General features: G+C 47.6%; 1 protein-coding gene across 1 annotated transcript; it reads right to left on the bottom strand.

Moving 5' to 3' along the window:
* Window positions 1–1,132: 1,132 nt before the first annotated feature.
* ptpn20 (protein tyrosine phosphatase non-receptor type 20) lies at window positions 1,133–27,474 on the bottom strand (the record flags this gene model as incomplete). Its single annotated transcript, XM_084470170.1, has 46 exons — window positions 1,133–1,243; window positions 1,338–1,400; window positions 2,358–2,573; window positions 2,898–3,232; window positions 4,971–5,061; window positions 5,638–5,786; window positions 5,946–6,082; window positions 6,754–6,836; window positions 7,969–8,247; window positions 8,563–8,724; window positions 9,114–9,178; window positions 10,213–10,299; window positions 10,688–10,725; window positions 10,880–11,090; window positions 11,629–11,803; window positions 12,191–12,361; window positions 12,640–12,795; window positions 12,883–13,387; window positions 13,628–14,208; window positions 14,469–14,558; window positions 15,001–15,203; window positions 15,986–16,151; window positions 16,638–16,723; window positions 17,146–17,239; window positions 17,580–17,681; window positions 18,065–18,273; window positions 18,423–18,539; window positions 18,667–18,774; window positions 18,888–18,965; window positions 19,044–19,117; window positions 19,344–19,632; window positions 20,010–20,172; window positions 20,405–20,590; window positions 20,802–20,954; window positions 21,328–21,466; window positions 21,592–21,727; window positions 22,162–22,336; window positions 22,752–22,826; window positions 23,336–23,489; window positions 23,950–24,025; window positions 24,483–24,566; window positions 25,449–25,524; window positions 25,899–26,078; window positions 26,263–26,328; window positions 26,963–27,126; window positions 27,351–27,474. The coding sequence occupies 46 exons, from the start codon at window positions 27,472–27,474 to the stop codon at window positions 1,133–1,135; spliced, it is 7,182 nt and encodes a 2,393-aa protein (XP_084326296.1).
* Between the last annotated feature and the right edge of the window lie 375 nt (window positions 27,475–27,849).

The raw sequence follows: 27,849 nt of genomic DNA, 5'->3' as shown, positions 1-27,849 counted from the left end.
AAAGTAATCATTATAATATATAAAGTATTATAATCAATAAAAGTGTTTTTTTTTAAACATAATTAGAGTTCCAACTCCTACTTCTGAAAATAACAGAGGGGTCCACCTATATATTATACTATTCCTCATCTGTTCTGACATCTGATGAATAGATTATACTACTATTTTCAGCAATGATCCTATCCTACACTGTACAAAATAGGACAAACAACTCATTAAAGGGGATGCACGGTACAAGTGACCTCCGATCCCTGTCGACTGAAAAATAAAACTTGACCAAAACGTCTAACAATGGGGAAGCAGTAGAGTACAGAACAAAGCGGCCATCCCCTCTCAGCACTGTTGCGTGCTCCAAGATCAACCTCTCACTCCTTTGCCGAGTCCTACATCACATGGTGACCTATGACCTCTTGGGGGTCAACACGGAACCAGAGCGGTGAGTCATCCCAAGGCACTTAAATCTTTTCCTCTTCGGATGGTGATCTACAGCAAAACAAACAAGGCCTCCCACCCTGCGCCCGGACATCTAGCTCTGAAATGCACTTACTAAATAAACGTTGGTATGAAGTACTTACCCCTTGTGCTAATTTGTGTTAACTTATGTACGTACTATTGCGCGGGTGTGGAACATGTGCTTGTAACTAACTAGTGTGCCTAACACAACTGTTTTGCTTCAAGGAATCCAGCTGTGGATGTTGTTTAAAAAACAAACGTGTATCCCAACGTGAATAGAGACGATGAAAGATCAGAAAGATTCTTGTGCTACGAACATTCAAAAAACAAAAAAACGCTTCACAATGAAGGCAAATGATCGACTGTGAGCAGCGTGCCCTATTTGAACGTGTCAATATGGTGGTAGGAGAGTGTACTGGAATGGGGCAACGCCAAACAACAAGAAAGAAATTAAATGAAAGCCGTCCATTCATCTTCCTCCTCCTGCCTACGTCCCTCCTGATAATATTCCTATAAAAACAGGCCTTAGCGCAAAAATATCAAAACAGAACAGCGATTCAACAAAGTTAACTAAACCCTCGCAGGCAAATGGTTTCAGTATATCTAATGACACCTGTTAGGAAAGAAATGTACATTGTCTCACAGAGTCTGTCCTTCACGGAGCCCAAAGTGGAACGGGTCAGACCATTTGGTGCTCGAGAGGGGCGTCTGGTCGCCATTGGTTACCATGAAGACGCAGGATTCCCTGCAAAACATCCAGCCAGACTTTGTAGCAGAAGAGGTACTGTTCCTGGGGATGACAGAGGGTACATATGTCAGAGGGATGTTGATTCACTTTTTTTTTAAATCTTGACCACTGAACATGAACCTGTGTCGCCACTGACCTTGGTCTGTATCATCCCGTACCGCTGAAGTCTCATCTCCCTCACAATGTCACCCACATTAATCTGAGAACACGGAGGACAACAATTATGAATAAAGACAAGAATACTTCATCACCTTTATCATCACCACCATCACCAAACATCATTATCATCCCCACCGTCATCATCACCAACATCATTATCATCACCAACATCATTATCATACCCACCGTCATCATCACCAACATCATTATCATCACCAACATCATTATCATCACCAACATCATCATCACCACCATCACCACCATCATCATCACCACCACCACCATAACCTCCATTACCATCACCACCATGATCATTATCATCACTACCACCACCATCTCCATCACCACCACCACCATCATCATCACCACCTCCACCACCACGATCACCACCATCACCATCACCACCATCACCTTCACCACCACAAACATCATCATCACCACCTCCACCACCACCACCTCCATTCTGGGTTGGTGTCACATAATTCACTTCCTGTTCCTTGTCGTCCCTGGTTTGTCTTGTGATTATGTGTCTCCGCCCCTCACCTGTGTCTAGTTTGTGTTTTGTCCAATGTCCGCCTGCCTCTCGTTTGTACCTCGTTCCCTGCCCATCTGTGTCTTGTTTAGTCTTGCGTATTTATGTCTCCCCCTTTGTTCCCTTCACTGCACGGTCATTGTAAATACTACCTGCACTATCGATTGGTCATGGTGCTTTCTTGCCTTGCTCTTGCTCTTGTTCATTGTCATGTGTCTCAGTAAGTAAACCTTGTTGTGCGTTTTGGGTCCTACCGAACCGACACCAACACCATCACCACCACCACCATCACCATCACCGCCAGCACCATCACCACCACTGCCTCCAACACCACCACTATCACCACCATCACCTCCATCTCTACCTTACGCCCACCGCCACCACCACTGCCTCCAACACCATCACCGACACCACCATCATCTCCATCTCTACCTCATGCCCATCACCCGCACGGGCTCCACTCACCGGCAGGTCGTTCTCGATGAGGCTGAGGATGACGTCGGTGCAGATGAGCACGCCCGTGCGCCCGATGCCCGCGCTGCAGTGCACGGTGAGGGGGCCCTTGTGGTGCACTGCCCGCAGGTATCGGATGAAGCGCACGAGCTGCTCCGAGCTGTGCGGCACGCCATGGTCCGGCCAGTGGGTGAACTTGAGGTGGCGCACAAAGTGAGTCGCCCCGGTCTGTAACGAAGAGGACAAGAGGGCGTGGCCGTGCGTTAGCAGGGGTTGGGATGAGCCTCACAAATCAGACTTCAGATCGTGGGTCTAAGGTTAGATAGCAGACAAGCTCAAAGGTTCACTTTGTATATGTTTTGGACCAATCATGCCGCTGGTGGCGGAGATCTGTTAGCGCGTACACTGTTAAAAGCGAACGCACACTCGATTCATCATTTCATTGAATCATACTCCGATTAAAACATATTTATGAATAACTATATTCCATTTCTCCCCAATCCTGCTAGACTCAAACTCAATTCCACACACTGCACCTTTCAGACCACCTACCTGTGTCTCCTCCATGCGTATGACCTTAATGTGGAAGTAGTCGAGACACTGCTGGTTGACCAGGTGCAGCTGGAAGCGGCCTTCCTCCAGCGCTTGGCTCGGCGTCTCGGGCCAGTACTTGTGGCACTTGATGCGTCCGCGCTCCACTTCCTGGGTCATCATGGCCACCACGTCCGACTTGTTCTCCCAGACCATCTGCCAGAAGGCCGGGGTGGTGGCGGGCAGCGGGCCCTGGCAGGAGATGTACTGGAACTCCTCCTGGCCCACCGCCATGCGGATGTAGCTGGCGTTAATGTAGTCCCGCGACTCGCCCAGAGCCACGCGCGTCTTGTCGTCTGAAGAGAAAAAAAGAAAACGGAAAAGAAATGAGCAGGTGTGTTGGGACGTTTGACTCAACTGTCAATCAGTATTGACATTTTAGGTTTATATTTCTGCTATTCATTATGTGGATGTCAACATTTTTTTTTTTTTAAACAAGATGTTGTTGTTATTTCTGCTGTGACTCTGACATTTCCTGTCCAGCAAAAATAAACAACATCTTATCTTATCTTATGCATTGCATCAACGTAATGACTTAATGGCCCGTAATGACTCAATAACTTACTGGAAGCGCCATTTTGAACATATTGTTTTGATGCTATTTTTACACACGTGTATATGTTTTGAAACACACTTCAACTGTCACCGCAAGGGTAGAAAACGCTCCAAAGAGCACAGGAAGGCAAAACAAACTAAAGGAACGCAGTAAAAGGAGAAGTGAGCTGGGGGAAAGAGGCTGGGAGAGACTGAGCAAACGTAGGAATGTTTTTTCAAGGTTAGCCTTCCTTCCTCTCGCTTTGAAGGACAACTAAGAAAGAAAAAAAAAGCACCACTCGCAATATAAACCATTTAGGAGTAAGCACCGCCATCCATGACCACCAACCAGACATAATCATGCTTTATGGACCTCCGGAAAGACACACCCTTTTTACGATTGGGTAGATGGTTGTTGTGGTTCTCCATTGTGACTATCGGTCTAAACACACAATTCTTCTCTCTCCACTACCTTCACTCAGAACAAGTAATACTTAATAATATGACAATAATAAAGGTAAAAATAACATTACTTGGATGGAATTATGTTCTGTACATGGTTTTGATTGTTGATATCTGGACACCAGTATTCCCATGTAGGTTAACATCCCATCCTCGATTTCTTCCTCTGCATTATTCTTTTTTTTGTGTTATTCTTATTTTTATATTTGATAAAAAAACAAAAAGTAAATTGCCTTGGGTTCTAATGAAAGGTGCTATTAAAAACAAAATCATTATTACGATTATTATGATGACTAACTAAACAAATCAAAAACAAATCGTTTTGACGGTCTCAAAACCTCTTATGAAGTCGTATTCCTCACATTACATTACGATGATTCAGTGTTCTCAGCATACAACACTGTCTTATGTTGAAAACACTTATCTTTCATATCTCGCAGATGACAGTGAGTATGCCCTCTGTTATCTTAATGTAGACCTGCACTGTCTCCCTGCGTGTCTACCCCTCTGACATCAAACCAACAGGCCCTTTAACACACAGCCGCCCGTAACCTGCAATCTATCGTCTGAGGCTCTGCGTTCATTAGATTGATAACTCTGAGATAATTACATATTGTGTACAATCATACAAAGTATAGGGTAATTATACCGTGCAGATGATTAACATTATGGCAGATCGTTATCCAAAGTGAGGACATCACTGAGAAGCTCGAGGCAAATATCCTTCTCTCGCTAAAAGGCAGAGCTAGCTTGAAACGTCTGCTCGGGAAAGAGTTCGCAAGCACGCCGTCAGTAAATGCCAGGTCTGTGACTATCCACCTTTTTACGAGCTCCAGTTCAGCAATAAAAAAACAACATTCACATAAAAAAAGAAAAAGAAAATGATGCAACGGTTTGCCCCGATACATTAAAACAACTAAGGGTTAACATGATTTTCTGACAATGACTTTGTCAAAAAAAGGTAGTATCCCATCCCTGATTGACCCGAACGCAGCGGTGGTTATTTCTCGTGATAATGACGCTCAATGAGCAACTTACAGGGCAGAATGTCTCTGTAACGGTTCTTGTCTCGGTTCTCGGGGGCCTTGCCCACGAGACAGTTGTCGGAGGGCTTCAGATGCTCGAGAGCCTGGAACAGACAAGTAAGCTACTGTGTGAAATCCACACCGTTTACTAAACCACAGTCTCCTTAATCAGCTCAGAATGGGCCCGCAGTCAGCGTGCGGTGTGGCCAGCGTTGTGTGAAATTACAGCTAAGACTGTAAACGTGTGGAAAGATGCTGGAGAACCAGGGAATGTGTTAAGTCTGGTTGGGGTGTGTGTACGTGTGTGTGTGTGTGTGTATGTGTGTGTGTGTGTGTGTGTGTGTACGTGTGTGTGTGTGTGTGGATGTTTATTTCAGTTTGTGCAAAACATTTACTGCTGCTGTTTACACAAAATGCAAACAGAAGCTTTTCTGTGTGTGTGTGTGTCTGTGTATCTGTGTGTGTGTGTGTGTGTGTTTGTTTATCAATGTGTGGGCCAGAGCCTAACACACACAAACACACACACACACACACACACACACACGCACGTTACAGTAGCATATCACACTTGCTCTCTCAGAGGCACATCAGCAACACGGGTGTGCTTTCACTGCGTGGAAAGAGCCGTACAATACGTATCTGTCATAGTGCCGAGCGCTAAATCAGAGTGGTGAGCACACCATGAACTCTTTAACCAGCTCCTCCTGGTCCAGTTGGTTCTGCAGGATCTGGATGAGGGCTTTGACTCGGGAGCCGTAATACCGGCTGTTCTTGGACGGGGTGATCAGTGCTAGACTGGCCAGCTCTCCCTCCGACACCATGGGTGGCCCTGAGGTCAAACAAAGACAAAATATTAAAAAAAAACACAAACAGAGGAAAATAACTGTCAAAACACATGGACGGCTCCGATAGGCAGATGTTGGGGTGGACTGTTGATTTATCAAACAGGGGTTCTTATGCTCAGGGCTTGGTTGTAGGTAGGCTCTACCTGTTGGGACTGGTGTCATTTCCTGTCGGTTGAGTTGCACGGCATCCTCGTCTTCTTCGTCGCTGCTCCAGCCATCGGATTGGTTGATTCTGATGCATTTAGGATGCTGCTCCAATAGCGTGGTCACAAATTGTTTCCTGGGGGATGGAGGGAGGGAGGGAGGAAGGGAAGGAGGGAAGGATGGAGGGAGGGAGAGAGGGAGGGAGGGAAGGAGGGAGGAGGGAGGGAGGGAAGGGGGGAAGGAGGGAGGGAGGGGATCAGACCAGCCTGTTGTTGTTAGGGGAATCATGGCTCAGCTTCCTTTCCCTGCGACTTTTCCACCTAAAATAGACAAGAGGCTAATGCTTCTCTGTGTGCTTAATAGTTCAGGATAATGGTGGCTGATGAACTAATCACTTGCTAAGTGTGGAACTACTCCCGTTGCTTTAACACATGTGCAACCAGAGGCACCGCAGCGTTTTCATGCAGTGCTCTCTGCTGCCGCCATGTGGTCAGTTAGTGACAACTGAAGCAAAAGGTAAACACAAACAGAAGTCAAGGAGGCTACACTTGATATTATAAGTACATATCAGACACTCACTGGTGTAGTCTACTCACATACTGTTTCATCTCTTCTCTTCCACGTGCGTATTTTTCCACATTAAACTTTCCAAATTTTTCATCAACTTGCAAGAGAGTTTCGGCGTCCGAAAATCACTTTTTCAAAATGGAAACACACGGATGAGACAGTAGGTGATGGGGTGTGTGGAGACATACACAGGGGGGTATCGAGGTAAGGGGGGCTAGTGGTGCAGTGGTCAGACAGTACCTGTCAGAGGCTCCGTGCAACATGTCAGAGACACTGAGGGACGGGCAGCAGGCCGGGTGAGAGGGGGTGCTGTTACAGCTCCCCTAGAGGACACACAGAGGCACTCAGGTGATCAGAACGCAACGGCTCCACCACAGGTACATTTGAAGGAGTACAGGAAGCATTTCACAGAAGAATGAAGCAACACAACACCACATCGTTGTTAATGAATTCATGTTATAACGTGTGTATGTGTGTGTGTGTGTGTGTGTGGTTTACCTGATCTATGGCATTCTCATCTCTTACAACAGCCAATCGATGGATAGGATATGGGTTAGTGGCGGCAAAAACGCCCACTTCTACGGTTGGGTTGGGTGCTGCTTCTGGATCAACAGAATACAGTACATGTATGTTAACCTAAACCACAAAGGATGGGCTTGTTATGCTGTCCTTAACAAAAACACAAACCCTCATTGTTGACATTTACAATCACCAAAATAGTTGATTAACAAAGACAATTGAATCATTTAGACAAATACATCTATTATCGGGAGAGAAGGACCACTGGAAGAAAATCACCAGGTGGTTGGATCAAACTGGTTTGGACAATAACATCATCTAATATTAATTCATGTTTCAATTGAATTAATGTTCTATTGAATTAATGTTTCAATAGACCCATTCACACATCCAGACTGTGCCAGTAATTTAATGGCACAGGGGTCATGTGTGAATGAGAGCCGTTCCGCCAATTTCCCTGCATAATATGCTCTTACATTACCAGTAAAGTTCCGGCATGGCCTTATGTGAAAACAATGCCGTAACATTAACGGCACAAGCACTCACAACGTAGAGCGCACTGATGTATGACATTCAGTGGTCGAACTTTGTGATCTCATCACAAAGTCCTCAAGGCGGTAACAAGTTTATTCCGGCCCCGCTGTTAACTCATGAAGGAGGGAAATATAAACCGCTGTACAACGCAAAGTGTTTGTTTCGCCGACGGACATGTGTTTGATCTCAACGGATGCAACGTACATTCACGATGGTCTAGTTCCCGGTCGAGGCTGTCCCCTTTAAGTTCTAGTCACAGGACCAAAAATAAAACAAAAGTGGGACGGACAACTTCCCAGGTGCCCGATGTAGATGCTGTGTATACATTTACGCTGTATACAACCAATTGATATAAATACCATGTTTATGAATCCATGTTGGAAAGCATGAGGGGATCTTCACACTACAGCGGGTTGTGAGGGGGGTGTTGTTGGAGCCGTTACCGGGGGGATGCTCCACTGGTTTGCTCGGCGTGGCTTCAGGTGAGCCGCAGGGGTCCGGGCCGGGGTCGGTCCACACGGGGCCCAGGCTGAGGGCCCTGTTGGCCGCAGGGGGAGGGACTCTGGGGTTCCCCGCGGACAGGAAGTCCCGGCAGATGGTGAGCTGCACCACGCCCTCCGCCCGGCGCAGGATGTCCACCACCTTGCCGTGGCTCAGCCCCGAGACGATGACGCCGTTCACCTGGAACACACACACACACACACACACACACACGCAAACTATAACAACCAGCAATGAACAACCAAAGGATCTGAGGGAAGAAGAGAAGAAAGATGAGGAAGAGGAAGAGGAGAAGGAGGAATAGTAGAAGGAGGAGGAGCAGAAGAAGAGGAGGAAGAGGAGGATGAGGAATAGGAGCAGGAGGAGCAGGAGAAGAGGAGGAGGAAGAGGAGTAATGGGAGAAGGAGGAGGAGCAGAAGAAGAGGATGAGGAAGAAGGAGAAGTAGTAGGAGGAGGAATTTATGGGGAGGGGGGCGGGGTGGGGTTTCTTGGTACCTCCAACAGGATGTCCCCCACCCGCAGCCGCCCGTCCTGCTCCGCCATCCCCCCAGAGCAGATCTCCTTCACCCGGAGCACGCTGCCGTTGGATCCACCAATCAGAGCAAAGCCCAGCCCGCTGTTCTCTGGCTTGGTGAAGTCCAGCTGCATGATGCAACTCTGGAGCCAGAGCCGACCAATCACATGAAGACGTGAGGATAAACCAAACAACAACAGGGAGACGGTGGACGAATGGCAGAGTCAGCCTTGGCTTTCATTTATGATTCATGATAGTGGATAGGACATCTTTTTCCATCTATCTCTCTCTCTCTGTCTCTCTTGTGAGCACACACACACACACACACACACACACACACACACACACACACAGACCCCCAGCAGAGGGACAGGGGAATGCGTTGATTGACACACAGTAGACTCAGGTTACAGCGTATGACTATCACTATTGTCCAATAATCTCCTAAAAGTCTCAATAAACGACATATCCTGACACCGGTTTGAGTTTATGTCAGAAGTCTGTTTTACACATGTTGTGTTTGTACACTTACATCTCGGTCTGAGGGGAGAGAGAGGCGCGGTGCGAATTTCCCTGGAGTTTTACAAACAGTTTCGGCTGTGGAAAAACACATAAAACACACAAACACACGGAAATAGAAGAGAGAAAATCTGTTAATCGGCACACTTTCAATCCGGTGATCAAACACACAGAGAGACAATGTTTAGTCGGAGCTCGCTTATAACAACTTGAGCCTCCTCGAGAACTGTTCAAATTTCCCAAACGTCCCACTTCTCAAGTTTCCCATGTCTAAATATGTAAGCACCAAAATCCAACACAATACCCCACTCCCCCCCCCGCCCCTCCCCTCTCCGTTTCTCCTTCACGCATAAATCCAACTCACATGGACCCCCCTTCTCTTGAGCCATGCTGGAGGAGAGGTGTTGATGGGTGGGCTTCTGCTATGACAGGCGGACACAAGGCTGCTCTTTGCAGGCTCTCCCTGTGCACTGTTGCCTTGCTAGCACCCCAGCAAGCCTCCGGGTCGCTAGGCAACCGGCCCGTTGGTCCCATGCATGGACCACCGCTCGTACGTCTCTGGTTCAGAGACTGTGTGTAGGTGTGTGTGTGTGTGTGTGTGTGTGTGTGTGTGTGTGTGTGTGAAGCTGGTATGTGTGTGTATATGTATGTCTGTGTGTGCGTGCATGTGTGTGTATAGGGCAGGTGTGTATGTGGCTATGTGAAAGCATGTACGTGTGTGTGTGTGTGTGTGTGTGTTTATGCGTGTGGGGCAGGTGTGTGTTTGTGTGTCTCTGGGAAAGCATGTGTGTGTGTGTGTGTGTGTGTGTGTGTGTGTGTTGGCGTCTCTATGTTACCCACATGCTGCAGTTCAATACACCAGTGGAGGGCAACAGGCTTGCTAATTATTAATCCTACAATGAGAGGCCGGGTTCTGTCTGTCAGCACTGGGATCATACATAAGCACACATACACACAAACACATACACACACTGACACGCACACAAGCTTACACCACGCAAATAGCATTTTCTGTTCTCACGCAGAAAGCAAGCAAGCAAAAATAAAAATAAAGGAACCTAGCAAGAGTAGCAGTCTTTGAGAAATGCAGGCAGAGGAAAACAATGACTCACTTTCTACAGTGGAAGCTTCTTTCTCTGGAGAGTTTGGGTCCTCAAAACGAGCAAAGAACTTCCTGTCTTTCTTCCAATCAAAAAGGCCTGAGAAAGAGTAGACCCGTTCAAAAAGGCCCTTTCCGCAGGCTTATTGAGTGAAATGGATGTTGAAATATGGAATATTTCTATTTCTACAGGCATATTGAGTGAATTCTATATTGAAATAAGGAATATTTCTATTTCTGCAGGTGTATTGAATGAATTGAAAATGTTTATATGGAATATTGAAAACAAAATGTAATGAAAGATGCGATTGGATAATAGAATAATAATAGATATATCTAATAATAATAGATTCTAAAAACATTTGATAAAAACATCATTGCCGTGTTGAATGAGAACCAAACTCTCTGACCAGCAAATATAACACAAAGCGATTTAATAAATCATAAACCATTGAACCAGCTATGCTACTAACAAGCTGTTTCCTCACCATTCCACTTGGCCTTAGGAGTTACCGGATGGTCTTCTCTGAGGTTTTGAAGGGACAGAGACGACAGTAATTAAAATCAACGCTCATCCATCCATCCATCAATTCATCCATCAATCCTCCCATCGATTCACCATCCATCCACCCATCATCCGTCCGTCCATCCATCCACACAGAACCTTCAGCGGCTCACACCTGATGACCTTCAGCTTGACCTTGCGAGGTGCGATCTCGCAGGCCTTGACCGCGTCCTCCAGGGTCATTCCCAGGGTGCACCTGCCACAGATGTAGACGATCTTGTCGTTGGGCTGGACGCTGCCCTCCTCGCTGGCCGGGGAGCCAGGCACCACCTCCAGACAGTAGATCCCCTGCCATCGGCTGCCGATGCCCCCGGTCAGCTTGATGCCTGTGGAAGATACCAGAAGGGTATGTCATCCCTGCCCATGTTCAAAAAGCAAAAGATTCCCTTTCACCAAGTTCCTCCCCCCTTTCCCCTCCCCTTTTTGTTAAGCGACCTTGGGTACTATGAAAGGCGCTATATAAATTCAAGTTATTATTATTATTATTATTATATAAGGTATCATGTATCATATGCTGTTTGGCATGAGTTGTCAGCGAGAGACGGAGTTACTTGAGTCCTCATTGTGTCGGCTATCATCTAATTGCATCTAACAGGAAAATATGTTTGACCTCAACATGATGCTAGCCTTTTTATATCATCTCAATCGATAGAAATGTAAACATTCTTCCGCTGATTAATGTTGTATTTCTGGTGCATGAATGTGTAACAAGGCAGGGATGGGCCCTTTTTTGGAAGAGGATGCAAACCCTTGAAACGTTATGGAGCCTTCACGATCAGGTGTTGGACTATGCAGTGGTAAGAGCATGCATGAATGGGATGGCGAGGCGCCTCCTAAAGGCCGGCCGTGGGGACGGCCCCTCACCCAGCTGTCCTGAGGGGGTCTTGTGCAGGATGATGTCAGGCAGGCTGTCACAGGACGGCGGCGCCACCAGGTTGCTCACGGCCCTCCCCAAGGTCATGCTCAGATACCGCGGCGACGAGCGCAGGATGGTCATGGCGAGTTCGTCCGCCACATGGGTGACATCGTGTCCGTTGACCTGCAGGAAAGAGTAGATGCCCAATGCATGTTCCCATTAGTAATATATATATATATATATATATATATATACTGTATATATATATGTATATATACTATATATACTGTATATATATATGTGTGTGTGTATGTCTGCCTGTGTGTGTGATGGTTTTTGCCTGTGTGTGTTTGTGTTTGTATATGTCTGCCTGTGTGAGTGCATGTTAGTGTAGGTGTGCGTATGTATTTTTATTTGCCAATGTGTGTGTGAGTGCATCTGTGTCTGTGTGTGTGTATGTGTGTCTTTGTATATATGTGTGTGTGTGTGTGTTTACGTGTGTGTCTTTGTATATATGTGTGTGTGTGTGTGTGTGTGTGTGTGTGTGTGTGTGTGTGTGTGTGTGTGTACCGTGACGAGCCTGTCCCCGGACCGGAGGCGACCGTCTGCCCTGGCCGGGTTGTCCAGGATGTCCTGGACGTAGTAGCTGTTGTCCAGCTTGCTGCGGGCGATGGTGAAACCAAAGCTGCCGTTCCTGGATTTAGTCAGATCCACCGACAGCTCAAACTCCTTGTTCAGTCCCTTAAAAAACAAAACAACACAACCCAATTCAATGAATGATCATGAGAGAAAAGATGGAAACTACAACAATGAAAATGCAACATCACTATTAATTAATTAATAATTAATAGTTGCGTGAATCCAAAGCAGCTTTCGATAAAAACAATGTCACGCACATATAAAACAATCAGGAAGACTATAAAGGTAACGATAAAGGCTATCTTGCTGAAGGATGCAAAAGGCTCAAAATTGCGGAAATTGGAATTCAGCCAAACACCCCAAACCATTACAAACATTACCTCTCTAGGATCATCTTCTTCATCATTCTCTCCATAGTCAGCAAACGTATAGTCATTGTACTGCTTGATACTCCACTCTGGTGACACCTCCTTGGGCATGAGGGAGACGAGCACGTCCGGGCTGAGCAGGATGGGGGACAACGCCGTGGGCAGGACCTGGGTGGTGATGGGGGCCGGGGGAGGCAATAATGTTTGTGGTGGTGCTGGCGGCGGCGGCGGTGGCGGCGGCGGTGGGGGCGGAGCCTGCGCTGGAGGCTGGGCCGGAGCCCCCAGAGACCTGCAGCCGCCTCTCAGAGCGGGTTTGGGGTGGGCGGCCGGGAGCTCCCTCTGGCCGGACGGGTACTGGGGGGCCTTATGCTGCTGGGCCGAGCGGGCCTGAGGGGAATGGTGCGCTTGGGAGCCGCTAGTTAAGATCCCGGCGGCGGGGGCTGTTGGAGCCGCGGGGGCCCCCGCGGCGGTGTTGGCGGCGTTGAAGTGCGCCGGGTGGTGGAGGCTGTAGCGGCTGAACACGGTCGCCAGGTGGCTGGGGGGAGCGCTGGAGTTGGCGTTAGCCGCGGGCGTGTGGGGGATCAGAGGAGGCGGGCTGGGAGTTTCGGCGGCCAGCGCGGGAGGGCCGGGGGCCTGGCCGTGGCCGCGGGCGGGGTCCACCGTGGAGCTGATGGTGAGGTACTCCTCGTCCGCCAGGATGGTCAGCCCGTTACCCATCATGCAGTAGGTCACGCTTCCGTCCGCCTCCTCCCGGATTCCACTGTGGATGAACACACGCGTTAAGTTGTTATTTATTTCATCAGACTTAACATAAGGATGTACACCAGTGTGCACCAGTGTGCGCCTGTTTATGTGTGTGTGCGAGCGTGTGTGTTTGTGTGCGTTTGTTTGTATGTGTGTGTGTGTTTGTGTGTGCATGTGTGTGTGTGCGTTTGTTTGTGTATGTGTGTGTGTGTGTGTGCGCGCGCACACCTGTGTGCACTGTAGTGTCGCGTCTCACCTGGTATACATGGGCTTCGCAGCCTTCCTGGGGCAGCCTCTCTCCAGCAGCTCCGCCGCGGGCCTGGGGAGCCGGCCCCGCCCCTCCTTCCCTCCGTCCTCCTGGTGCTCCTTAGCCGCCGCTGCCGGCGTCTCTGTCTTCTGCCGCCCGTCCCACAGCTGGCTCGGCGGCGGCATGGCGAAGCGCTGGCGGGCGGTGGGGGCGGTGGGGGAGGTGGGGGAGGCGGGGGACGCCGGGGACACGGGGGAGGGGGGCGTGGGCGGGGAGGCCGGTCGCGGGGCGGAGGCCGGGCGCGGCGGCGAGTTGGGGGGAGTGGCGGGGTTGTGCTCGGGGCAGGGGTCGCTGACCAGGCTCTGCAGGCTGTCCAGGCTGTCCTGGCTCTGCTGGGGCTGGGACTCGGCGGAGGGGGGCGGGTCTGGGGTCTTGGTGCCTGTCAGGTCCGCCGCCGACACGGACTCCTGGGGGCCGGGGGGCCGGGGGCCCAGGCCGTGTTCGAACTGGAAGCGCAGGAGCTGGCTGTAGTCCTCCCCCAGCCTCAGGTCCAGGGACTTGGAGCGGACCTCTCGGCCGGGCCGGGGACTCTGGGGAGACAGTAAGGGGAGGAAGGGGTGGGGGTGGATGTGGAAGTGGGTTCCTGGGACCTTTGGTGCATTGTGCTCATGTTTATTACAGTGTGCTCGGAGCTTGAAAGTTTCGTTATAATAAGCATAATCACATCGTTCACATGTTGTCACAAGACTGAGTATGGTGTACACACTACATCACTACAGTGTGTGTGTATGTGTGTCTGTGTGTGTGTGTGTGTGTGTAGTCTTAATAGTGTTGGTGTGCATGTGCTTACGAGTGTGTTATCATCCAGTTCGGTTGCAGTTGGTCTGCAGATGAGCAGTTGGACGTCTGATGGAGCTCCGCGGAGCAGGAACAAAACCCTCTGTCAAAAGAAAAATCATACATTTATGTGTGTGTGTGTGTGTGTGTGTGTGTGTGTGTGTGTGTGTGTGTGTGTGTGACTGGGTTTGTGTACTTGCATGTAGTGGGTTGGAGTGTAGGTATGAGCCTACTGCTCTTTCATCATTTGTCTTTACTTTTGTATCTCGCTCTCCTTTGTACATAACAATAATAATAATACAAAAATAACAGTGTAATTTAATTATATATATATATATATATATATATACAGCGTTTTATCCAAACTCCAAAATGCTGTAGCCAAGCAAGAGGAGACGATGTGTCAAATGCCTATTTGAAAAACCAAAAGGCGATCAAGCCAATGCATTCACTTGGATGTCGTCCCCCATATCTGAAGACTCACTCCACCTCCCGGTCAGGCGTCGCCTGAGAGGGGGGGGGGGGGGGGGGGGGGGCTCCCTCACCTGGTAGGAGAGGCCCCTGACGCGGTCCCCGTTGACCGCCAGGAGGACGTCCCCCTCCCTGAGCAGGCCGCTCTCGTGGGCCGGCTGCCCCGGGAACAGCCTCTTGATGCGGACCAGGCTGACCCCGGCCGGCAGCTGGGTGATGAAGAAGCTGAAGCCCAGACCACACGGGCTCTTCTTCAGGACCACCTCATGGCTGTTCTCTGACAGAGGGAGGGCGGGGCGGGCGGGAGGGTCGGGGGGGTGAGATGTGTACTGAACGATCCAATTTGAATTTGGATCGTTCAAATCTGATCTGCAGTCGAATGTTGGCACGTGTGCCGATATGTAAAACTATTCAAATTAACGCATGCATTATTCACGCAGTTGCTGTTGGATGGGAGTATTGAGGGCCTTCCCAGGTTGTACAATAATTCAATTTAAATATGCATACAGGGGCAGGTTCTGAAGAAAACAAAAAACAAACACATTTTTGCTATTCCTAATGAATAATTGATGCAACGCTATGAATCATATTGTATAAGGGTTTAAAATGTGATCACACACTTGATCTGCTCTGAGGAGCCCGGCCGGACCACAACTGTCTTGACAGCAACCACAATGTAGCTGTCAGATGACTCACAGCCACCTCTGGGTGTGTGTGTGTGTGTGTGTGTGTGTGTGTGTGTGTGTCAGGGGGGGTGTTTATATTTGTGTGTGTGTGGCTGAGTAGGTGGATGTGGGAGTGTGTGCTTTTGTTTTGTGTTTTGCTATGTGTGTGTTTGTGGGTGGTTATGGGTATGTGGGGGGTTGTTAGTGTTTTTGTTTGTGACTTGGAGGGGGTTTGTGTATGTGTTGCATTCGGGTTTGTGTGTCTGTGTTTGGCTATGTGTGTGTATGTGTGTGTGTGTGTGTGTGTGTGTGTGTGTGTGTGTGTGTGTGTGTGTGTGTGTCTAACTGAGAGTGAGTGTCACTTTGATTTCTGTGTCAGGGCACCAGCTCTTACCATCGGTTACAAAGCTGTAGTCCTTGGGCTTGCCACTCAAGGTCGTTTCCATGGGGACGTCGATCTTCATGGCCAGTGATTGGCTGTGGGCCAGGGGGGGGCAGGGCGATTCAGACCTGGTATCCAGAACCACCATGGGCTCTCTCTCCAAAAGCAGACTCACCACCTACAGGGGAATACACACACACACACACACACACACACACACACACACACACACACACACACACACACACACACACACACACACACACCATGTAGCACCATGTGGGCATGTGTAAATGTCCTATGATCTACACATCAGAACACTGCAGTACTATTGATTTCTGGGTGTTTTTGTCCCGGCAGTCTGTTTCTCCACGCTGTTTTCAGACGCATGTTAATGAACCTCTGAGCCTGCGGAGCGTCTGAGTAACAGTGTGGTTGAATGTTAATCAGCGTGAGGAGTGCAAGGTGAGGAGGTTAAGCTGTGCGGAGGACAGCTTAGGCATCGGCACCGTGCGTCAGGCTGACGCAAAGCGCCTTAGCATGGGCTAAAATAAAAACAATAACAACATGTAGACAGATAACAGACAGTGTGTTTGTGTGTGTGCACCATGCATCGATGCTTTTGTCTTGTGTGTGTGTGTGTGTGTGTGTGTGTGTGTTTTACCTCTCCAGTCCTCTTCAGGCACTCCACAGCCTGTGAATGAGTCACGCCCCTCAAGTTGAAACCATCAACCTCCAGCAGTCTGTCCCCTGTTACACACACACACACACACACACACATTTCGTCAAATATAGCAGTATTGAGTGTGTGTATGCATGCAGCATTGTGTGTGCAGGTCAATCCATGTGTAATGTGTGTCGTTTTTGCTCACTGAAACACATATAACGCAGACGTAGACATTGCCTTAATAGGTTTTATTCTTGTAAAGAATATGAGGTCTCAGTTGTGAGATAACACTAGTACAACATTCTTCCTGGTTTGTTAACTTTACGTTACACGATTGAGCATGTGCTTCCAAAGCATCCAATACTAAAAGCCAACGTCCCGTTGAGAGTTTGAATCCCCTCTACACTGATGCTTTATGAGAGGATAGAGGTGGTTGAGGGTCGTCAGGAGGCCAGGGGTCAGTGGAAGGAAGTGAAACAATGTTATACTGACTGAGTATATTTACCTATTTGGATTCTGGCGTCCAGCTCTGCAGCACCTCCTGGCACCAGAGTCTTGATGTAGATCCCGCCAAAACGCACGTTGGTGTTTATCCCACCCTGTGATTGAACAATGGCATTAGTCATGTGACAGACTTCGAAGAATCCTTGTTGCTGCTATCTCCAAGTAAAATTATGTCAAGTTAAGCCTGTTAAAGGTATGCTCAAATAGACAGATTAACTATATTGATCTTATATAAGAGCTGATATATCATTGAAATTATTTAAATAACCTTTTGTTAGAATTGTTAGGTTTGTTAGGTTTGTTAGATTTGTTAGATTTGTTAGAGTGATGTACTACACCGAAGTTCATAAAAACAGTTAAGGAACAGTTGTACGTGTAAATCATCACAACACACGTGTTAGTATCATGTAGTATGTTAGTATGTTAGTAACTCACAGCCACACTTATGCCAAGGCTACCATCGTTCTTCTTTAACTCCACAATAAGTTGCTCCCCTATTTTGAGACTGCAGATGGAGGGAGATCTGGAACAAGGGTCCTGAAAGAGAGGGGGGGGAACGATAAAGGGAAAGTAAAAAGGGAGGATGTGGAAGTGAGGGAAACAGCTACACCAGACTGTTGTTGGGTTTGACTGGCGGTGAGGAATAGTTACATCAGGGTAATTCAATCCAATTAATAAATCAATCCATTAAACCATTGACCTGGTGTGACTGATTCATCCACATTCACCTTCTGTCAATCAGTTTCTTTTTAAGTATATTCTTATTGGCTTTGTGTGTCATTATGGACAGGATAGTGAAAGAAGAGACCGGAAGGTTGGGGTTGAAGACGATAGGGATGAAGGGAAGGTCAAACCTGCGTCTCTACAAGGAATATCATCTACTGGATTAGGGGGTTAGTGGGTCGAGCCATGGTTCTGACCTGAGCGTCCAGTATCCGCACCACGGGGACGTGGAGCCTCCGGCCCAGCTTGGGGGTTGCCATGTTGGCCAGGGCCAGGGCCTCCTCCAGCTCCTCCATGGCAGGTCTGAACTCTGTGCTGTTCAGAGTCGTCTGGGAGCCGAAGCCTTTCTCCAGGGCCAACCCTAGGTTACTCTGGGTCAGGAAACTCTTACTGTCCTTCAGGGATACTGAGATGCAGGATTACAAATGAGAAGTTATTTTTGAAAACAAAAATGGAGAACACAATTGTCGGTTGTACTGACGATCGGCTGCATGGCAGTAACGAATCACTATGCATGAATCTAGGCAGGAACTAGCAGGTGCGAGCGGGTCGTACGTTTGGGCTGGGACACAATGAGCTCCACCTCGTCCGGGCTGGACTGTAAGATGGCAGCGGCGTCGCTGAACGTCACCCCTTCCAGACTGGTCTTATTCAGAGAGATCAGACGCCCCCCTGGATAATGGAAACCCCACACGGTCACCTTATGCTGGTACCTCACATGTTATGCTGGTCAGCCAGGCACAATGCACAGCTGGTATAAAGTGTACTGCATTTGCATGATCGGTTGTTGATGAACTACCTGGTCGGATTCTGCCATCTTTATCCGCTGGGCCCTCGGGAACAACGGAGGCGATGAAGATCCCCAGGTCCAGTCTACCTGTGTTGTCCTCTCCCACGATCACAAACCCTGGGAAGGGGTTAGAGATGAGCAGAGGAGGAACCCTAATGTGTGGCGCACACAGCGTCTTCTACGTGATTCAGGAGGTCGAACTGAACGGACGGCAGACTGTCCATGCTCACCGAAGCCTAATTTGGGATCTTTCTTTATGGTCACGCAGATGATCTCTCTCTCTGGTGGGGTTCTCGTCGGAGTGTCAACTGCGGAAATGAGTGGTCAATTAGATGAATGGATAGGTGACTAGAGAGACTGCACATTGATTGGAAAAACTGGTTTACATCGTATGGAGGAAGAAGAGTCCTGTTTCTGGAGAGAGACGCTGGACATCCATCTGGGAAAGACGTCTGCCGAGCTGCAAAAACCAAAATATTCTGCTTTAAAAAACAATGAATCTAAAAGGTTATTAACTTGCAAGGCTAGAATTGTCACTTGTATCTTTAAGAAAACACAAGCTTTGCGAACATGAAACAATTCAAGGACAGGTATACACTAAACAAAAGCTATAGAGCAGCAAAACCTCCCCCAGCGTGGTGTTGGTAGTGAGGGGGGGGGGGGGGGGGCGGGGGGGGGTTGGTCACCTGGTACAGCCCTGTCTCTCCTTAGCCTCCCGGGGGTCTCCTTCCTCCGAGAGCTCCTTGTTGCTCCCGGACATCACCATCTCCCGGCTCATCTCCCTCCGCAGCTCCCTCTGCTGCCGCAGCCTGGCCTCCAGCTTGGCTGTCAGGTTGTCGCAGGACTTGGACATGGTGTCCTGCTGGCCCGGAGCCAGGCCCACCATGTTCAGCATGCCCTCCGAGCACGAGATGCGCTTCAGCTCGCTGTTACGCAAGCGACACACCGCGTCTCCGTACTTCTCCATGCTCTCCTCTGGTCGGGGATCAGGGAGAAACAAGGTTAGGTTGCCATCCATCCTTTTTTTTTCTCGCCTTTTTTTACTTAAAAAACTGATCGACCTTCGACGTGTCGTCGTTACAGGCAAGGCAACGGTCATTTTATGCCGAGGTTTTGTTTTGTTTTTGCTAACACGAGGTTAGCCATCGTGAAGACATGGCTAGCCTAGCGCCAACACCTTTCAGAGTTGCTAGCACAAAATGATCTAATTGGATAGAGACACAGCAGAAGCCTCACGTCGGCTCAGCAGAAAGCCTCACAAAAGGTTTCTAACTGGCGGGGTATGTCGATGCCTGGTTGAAATCATTAAGAGCCCTCTTTTTCCCACTATTTGAGGTTGAAGGTGCCCCCACCTTGCACTGCGTTGTGGTTGAGCTGTCTGGACGCCATCTCGCTGTGGAACTTGTGCTGGGCGGAGCAGAGGTTAAGCAGGTACTGGGCTATCTTGGAGCTCTCCGTCACAAAGCTGTGCTTCTTCCCGCTGGGTCCGCCACACTCTAAGGTCAGCTTCCGCCGCTGAAAACCCCCCAGGGCACAACACGATGTAAAGCGTTAGTACGATAGACCAACCTTTCCGGCCCGTGACCCTAATTTTTAAGTTGGGGAAAATGCAACAAAGATTTCTTTCATCGTCTTAGAATGAATAGCAGTAGTTTGGTTGTAACTATAAATCATGAGTCTGACATCTCCGACCGCCATGATGATGCGGTAAGGTAGGAGATAGCGAGGACAGAATGTAGAGCCGTACCCCTGTGGATATGGAGTCGGTCTCCCTCCAGAGGAAGCGTCTGGTGACGGTGCGGACGTGGTTCTTCATCTCGTAGAGGACGATTCCCTTGGCACAGATGCCCAACACCAGCTCTCCCACCACCGGCCTTTTCTCCCGGCCCACGCGGTAGAACATCACCCCGTACTCGGGTAACTGCTGGGTGATCTGAGGGCGTTTGATGACCGTATCTTTCAGTCAGCAGTCATGCAGATAACTTTATTTAAATGACACGACACATAAAAGCCATTGTTCCGTGATTTACAAGATGTCACTGATTCTGCCAGCCTCACATCCTCAGGCCAGGGTGTTCCAAAGACCAGACGGTATACGTGTTTTCTTGTGTGCGCAGGTATGCGGGTGACTGCTGCCCTCGTACCTTGAGATACTCTATCTCGGCCTCCTCATGCAGCATCTGGGCGTGGCGTGCGTGCAGCCTCGGTAGTTCTTCCTTCAGCGTGGGCAGAGCCATGGTCTCCAGCATCCTCTTGGAAACGTAGTGCTCTGGCTGGTAGTAGCTCTTACCGTACAGCTGGTCAGACACAACAACAACAACAGAGAGGTTTAAATGCAGTGGAGTGATAATCATATCAATGGCACAATCATCTATAGTATCCAATCAATAATATTCCTCTCTTAAACTATTTGGCAGTGGTCAGGGGTTCGAATCGCTCTGAGGCCACTCATGCTAAGTATGAATGCATTGATTTCATTGTTAGACGCTTTGAATAAAATGACCCACTTGAAATATATAATGATAATACAATGATACAATAATCAATGTCATGCTGATGTCTTGGGTTAGGGTTGGGGCTAGGTGTTGTGGTTAGGGTAATGCTTATGTGTTAGGGTAACGGTTAGGCATAGGTTTATGATAAGGGTTAGGTTTCGTTTAGCAATGGTACCTCTGGCATGTAATCCCCAAACTCAGCCTGCAGGGCGAGGGCTGCCAAGAACATGCCTGTCTCCTCGTTACAGTGCAGCCTGTCTTCCAAGATGTCTTTCCTCATCTGCAGGAAGTACTGGTGACGAGTCAGTCTGTGTCTGAGACCAGAAAAAAAAAAAAAAAAAGTCAAGTAATGAAACACCCTCATGGGTTTTAACATGCAAAATGTTACTTTCAATTTGGCATCAAATTACAATCTAGATCATAAAATACTTGTACTTACAAAACGAAGGAGATATCGTCCACATAGAATTTCACTCGTAAAAACAATGCAAAGGTGGACAATGGCATTTTCTTCCAATACTCAGGGGCGACTTTCGATATTTTGATCTCGTGATCCAAAAAAAAATATTCATCATCTGTTAAAATATAAATATTAGGCACAATGATGAGTCAACATTTCAGAAATGATTGATTTTGAATCAGAGCAAGCATATGCCATATAACATCTCTAAGTATGTGATTGCTTATAAAGTATATCCAGTATAGCTTAATGTTTTTACTTTGCCTATGATCTATGGATCACTTTACATGTATGCCAAAAGTTATGCAGCATACTACACAATAATATATATATATATACATAAATATACATATATATATCGGTAGTACATGCTCATGCTTTTTAATATATTCATATATTAACTTGTATGTACAACTTGAACTTGAAATGTATTCCAGCATTCAACATTCAATGGTTCAAGTGCATGTATGATTGTACATACATTTTTACACTTCCTAGATCAATGCATAAACACACAAACAAGGCCGCAGCCTCGTGATAAACCATTACCATCTAGGAAGGCAAGGCCAAAGTAGAAGTGTTCCACCAGGTTTGCATGGGCCACCACCATGTCAAACACATCTCTGGCCCTGGACTTAAGGTCGCAGCGCACCACAACACACTGGGCATTAGGCAGCGTCACATTCACCTCCCGCTGGGACGCACACGAGCGGCCCTTCTTCGACTGAGGTGCACACACACACACACACACGCACACACACACACACACACACACACGCACGCACGCACGCACGCACGCACGCACGCACACACACGCACACACAAACACATACGGTAACACACAAACACAAGCACACACACAGGCACACAAATTCATACCGAAACATACATACAGGCAGACAAGAACACAAAATCACACTGTTGCATAAGTCATGCAAAAAGACAAGAACAACAGAAGATAATGATGAAATTAAAGCTTACAACCAAGACAATAATACCAATATTAAGACACACCAACAACACATCCATATAAACAAAACCGTTTTTTTTTTTTACGTAGAATATAAGACTAGAAGACAAGAATACAAGATAAGAGGCAGAGGAGGAAGAAGAGCTGAACTGATAATATAATGTTTTACCACAATGGATCCAGGCAGCTCTAGAACAGTCTGTTGTTGTTCATCTGTCATTCTGAGGAACTCGGGACCCAGGGCCTGATGAGACACAGGGCACATGAGCTGGCTCTAAAGACATTTACAATGGTACCCTCTGGTCCACATCCGCCGAGCTGACAGTACTGTGGGTGATACGCTGTGACCCAACACCCTCACTGGGATCCGGTCTGTTCTCCATCATTGACATTGAAGTGAATATATATATATATATATATATATATATTGATTTAGAGTACGTTGCTGACGTCATTGCAGGATCAGCTCTCCGGGTGTTTCACCTTCAGAAAAAAATACCTATATGCCCGCTGCTCAAAAAACTAAAAGTTGTAGTTCTCTACATAAAAAAATTAATAAATAAATAAGCTAGTTTCTTCTGACGCCCCTCTAATTCAACTGCTAAAACCAAAAAACAGCAGCGGTTGTAGTTCACTATGAATAAAAACAATCAGGGAACAGCCCTTGAGCTGTGTGAATAATCGAAACATATAAACATCAACACGCTCTTAACATCAGATCCTAGCATATCCTTGAGAAATGAAGGTTTTTACCTTGGCTTTCCTCTGGTTGAGGCTGAGCGAGGACTCGCTGAAGGTGATGGAGGGACTGTGTGTTCGGACTGAAGCCTTGGGGGACATGTCCTGGTGGGGGCTACGACAGAGCCAGCTGCTGGTGCTGTCCCGGTGACGTACACCACGAGGGAACCTGTGTGGGGGAGTGATGGAGTAGAAGGGCGGGGTTGTGGTCGGGTGAAGTCCTAGGACAGGATAGGAGCTTCCTACGTTCAGTATTACATATATTTATATATTCACAGGGAGCTTCGCACTTCCTAATATACTGCTGCATCGAAGCCTTTACTATCCGAATAAGCGACTACTATTGCTACCTGACCTCTTTCTGACGCCCTCTGTAAATTCCCACTTTACTACCAAACTAGAGAGAAACTAGTGAGTCTGATTGTAATCACATTTGTTAATATATTTGTACGTCCCTCTCACTGTCCATGTTGCATTGCTGGCACCTATGACTTTCTATTATTTTCAAGCAAGATAAAGGCTGAATGGACAAATTGCAGTGTGTGTGTGTGTGTGTGTGTGTGTGTGTGTGTGTGTGTGTGTGTGTGTGTGTGTGTGTGTGTGTGTGTGTGTGTGTACAACCCCGTTACCTGTCTAAAGAAGAGGGATACAGAGGGATGGGGGAGCTCCTTGGCCTGTGCCTCCACGGTCGCGGAGGTAGACTCCCTACGAATGAATGAGACGGACAAAGCCGTGATGAACACATGACTAGCCCAGCAAGAAAACACGACTAGCCACGAGCAACGCGTGACTACCTCTGGTGAGCACATGACTAGATGTAATGGGTGCATGACTAGCAGTGGTGAACACATGCCATCATGCAACTCGGTGAGCACATGAATGACCTAGCAATAACACCTTCTAGCTTGCCGAGCCATGAAGAATGCACGATAGACCACGGGGAGCACATGAGTCGCCATGGTGGGAACACATGAATGGCCTAGCAAGAACAACTGTAGTCAGCACCGAATGATCTAGTATGATTTATTTTTAGATGTATGATATTCAAAAGAATGCCATAGACATTTAAAAATATGTATTTTCTCTAGCCCTTTGTCCTGGGTGCAGCTGTGTGGGCTCCTGTGAAACACCTGGGATTTGCCTTCCTCTCACACAGGCTTACCTGACTTTGAGTCAGAGTCTGTTGAGTATCTTCTCCCTTCTGCCGCAGAGCCGTCGCTGAAATCAGCAAACTGCCCTCTCCGCCCTGTCAACAACAAGCAGGTAATGCCAGCATGTAGAAGAGGAACGGCGTTGGGCGCAATAACTCATCCATGGTCGTCCTTCGCAGAGACACTGAGGTTTCTGTGACAGAATCCTGGCTAGGGGAGAGGTTAAGCTAAGCGACTAAAATGAGTGCTTGATATACTGGCTCTCCAAGTATCTTAATCCGCGCCCCGTCTTTAGGGTAAAGCCTTAATCCTATTGACCTGCACCCAGCCTTTGGTCCAGACAACAATGCCTATTAGTCCATGACAACTTCACTGAATCTACTTTTTTTATCAACAGATGTTGAGGTGCATGCTACAGTAAATGGGTTAAGCAAGGGAGCAAGGTTTTCATTGAATGCATCGCGGAAGGAATAAAATACTTGAGCCATCGCTAAACATTTCAAAGTTTGTTTGCACATTTTTGTGATCGTTTGTATTGAGCCAATATGGATTGTCTTGATATTCTGTCTGTACTCATTTTATGACACAAGTAGACACCTCCAGCAACCTTGTGCACAAAACGTTTCGTAGTGAATGTTTATATCACACTTCAAATGATTGAGATTGACGTTTAGATTGTGCACAACAAAACTATGATGACGGCATTTATGTGACAAATCAATATGATGTTTTTACAACACACTAACAACCGCTAAGAATGGAGCCAAAGATATGAGGACATGAGGACATAAGTCAAACTTGCTTACACATATGCATTGCACACACAGCCCCTCATGCAAAGCCATTCGGTTGGCTCTTCCTTAGAAAACAGACATTGGATAATGAAATACTAGATACAGCTGGGTTGAGTTAAACCAGGAGCGTTCAGACACAACATAGTGACTACAGTGGGTCTCTAGAGACTGGTGTAGTCTCACCGTGAAGCCGCTCTCTGATCATCTGGCTCCTGCCACTCAGAGGGACGTTGCTGTCCGAGAGAGAGCCGTGGTCCAGCTGCAGAATGAGGAAACGATATGCTGGCCTTCAGTATCTGTTACTGACTGACTGATTGACACACATTATGGGCTTTCAGTGGTCCTGGCAAGATGATGAACTTGTGTGATACATTGTTTGTAGTGGCTAGAGGGTAGATGAACAGCCTACTCTTAAGTATTTTATTATGCTGAAAAATACCATCTGACCAACACCTTGGATTAATTGGGATTACACTTATTTGGAATGGGATTTGATTGCATGGTTTTGAATCCAATGGCAATTTTAGTTAGAAGAGAAGAAAGCCATTCCCTAATGATGACATATGTCATATCCTCCTGCTTAAAAATTACCAAACAGAAAATAGTAAATGATATAATGAAGGATGCACTCACCGACTCGTGGAGGACCTCCTCCACCAGCTGACGGATGACTTTGGAGGGAGGTGGCAGGAGCGTGGTCTTGTTCTGAGACTCACAGGCCTCCAGGATGCAGTTCAGGTTCATCCTGCGGTGGACCAGGTCCTCGCACATGCTCAGAAGGAGGCCGTTCAGGTTGTCACTCAACTGAACAGGCTGTTGAACGACCATAGTCCCGGATCATTAATGCATGAGTACAGAGTAGTGGATCATTACTGTGTGATATCAATTTGGTGTGTGTGTGTGTGTGTGTGTGTGTGTGTGTGTGTGTGTGTGTGTGTGTGTCTGTGTGTATGCGTGTGTGTGTGTGTGTGTGTGTGTGTGTGTGTAAGGACCCGACCTGGTTCTGAGGTAGGTGATAATCGACTGACCAATACAGAGTCATTCCCAGGGAGTACACCAGCATCTGAGGAATGAAAGAATCCGCCAGTGAGTAGTGAAATACAGCTTACCAAGACAGCACTTTCCTAGCATGGGAGCCCAGACAGATGCACTTTTTTAAACTTATTAAAATATTGGCTTTAAATTATATCAGATGACCATTGATTTTTTTTCTATTTACTCGCTCAATAAACTAACAGAGCAAGACAGCTAAATCCCGACTGGATAGTAATTCTCACTGTTCAACCACCAGGTGGCATCTTTGCACCCGTTACTCACATGACGACAAATCCTGCAAATGTGCAGGGATGATTACACTGCTGTATCCACCCCTCACAACAACATGGAGGTCAGAACACAGATTCACCAATTCAACACCAAAAGTGTCCACAACTAGGATTAAGCAATTCAAAAACGCCCCCTCCACCAATCACTCTACATGACTAGTCTGCTGTCAACCACATATCTAGGTATTGTGTGTGTGTGTGTGTGTGTGTGTGTGTGTGTGTGTGTGTGTGTGTGTGTGTGTGTGTGTGTGTGTGTGTGATTGCGTGTCTGTTTGTGTTTGCGCGCATGTGTGTGTGCATGTGTGTACGAGTATGAGTGCGCGCATACATGCGTGGGTGTGGATGTGTGTGTACGTGTGCGTGTCCACTGACCCGCTCTATGGCAGGTTTGGCTGAGCTGGCGCGGCCCTGCAGCATCTCTGGAGCAGTGAAAGTTGATACCTCATCGGACAGCGCACAGTTCTTGAACGCCAAGGTACCCGTGGCGGACAGCAACAACGAGCTGGGGCTTATGATGTTGTAGATGCTGTTGTTACCTAATATTTAAATAAATAAACACAGAAACGGAAGAAGAAAGCATATGGTTAGAAAAATATGTCTGCTTTTTTCCTACAGGAATGTTGTGTTTACGTAGAGGAGGGCATAAATATATGTAGAATATGACTATAATGGCAGACTAGGCCTATTTTCATTAATTTTTGCCCGGTTTATCCATCTTCATTGGGAGGGGCGTTTTGCAACGACAGCGCGCGCGCCATACCCCTGTAGGACACATCCACGAGGGACTCTGCAGTGCCCATCAGCAGCGACCACACCTCCTCCTCCACTAGAGGGCCCCCTCGGGCCTCCAACACTTCCGCCAATGTGACAAATGTGCTGCTCATCCCGCACCGTCTTTGCGCACGCCTGCAGGAGGTAAAATGGCACAATATTCAGTATACAGAATAGGCTATTTATACGATGAATAGTTACGCATGCCACTTTCGTTTTTCAACCAAGGCAGTAGTAGTAGGGCTGTAAATACATCTTACAAGTCTTATTTATTGTTTACAGTCATATACACCTCCAACACCCATATTCTAGCCTTCATTTAAGCCCTTCTTATGGAATCGCAAGCTTCTTATCCAGTTTTTCGTTCTAGTTCCACCCCGCTCCATCTTCCATTTACAACTCCAAATACAAATGTCTCCCATCTTAAAGATTACTGTTCCATTTCTCAGAAACAATCTGTGTCGTGTAGTGGACCTTCGGTGGGCGTT

The sequence above is a fragment of the Micromesistius poutassou genome, assembly GCF_964030765.1.
Source record: "Micromesistius poutassou genome assembly, chromosome: 7".
Lineage (NCBI taxonomy): Eukaryota > Metazoa > Chordata > Actinopteri > Gadiformes > Gadidae > Micromesistius > Micromesistius poutassou.
This window is presented reverse-complemented; position numbering and strand designations above follow the sequence as displayed.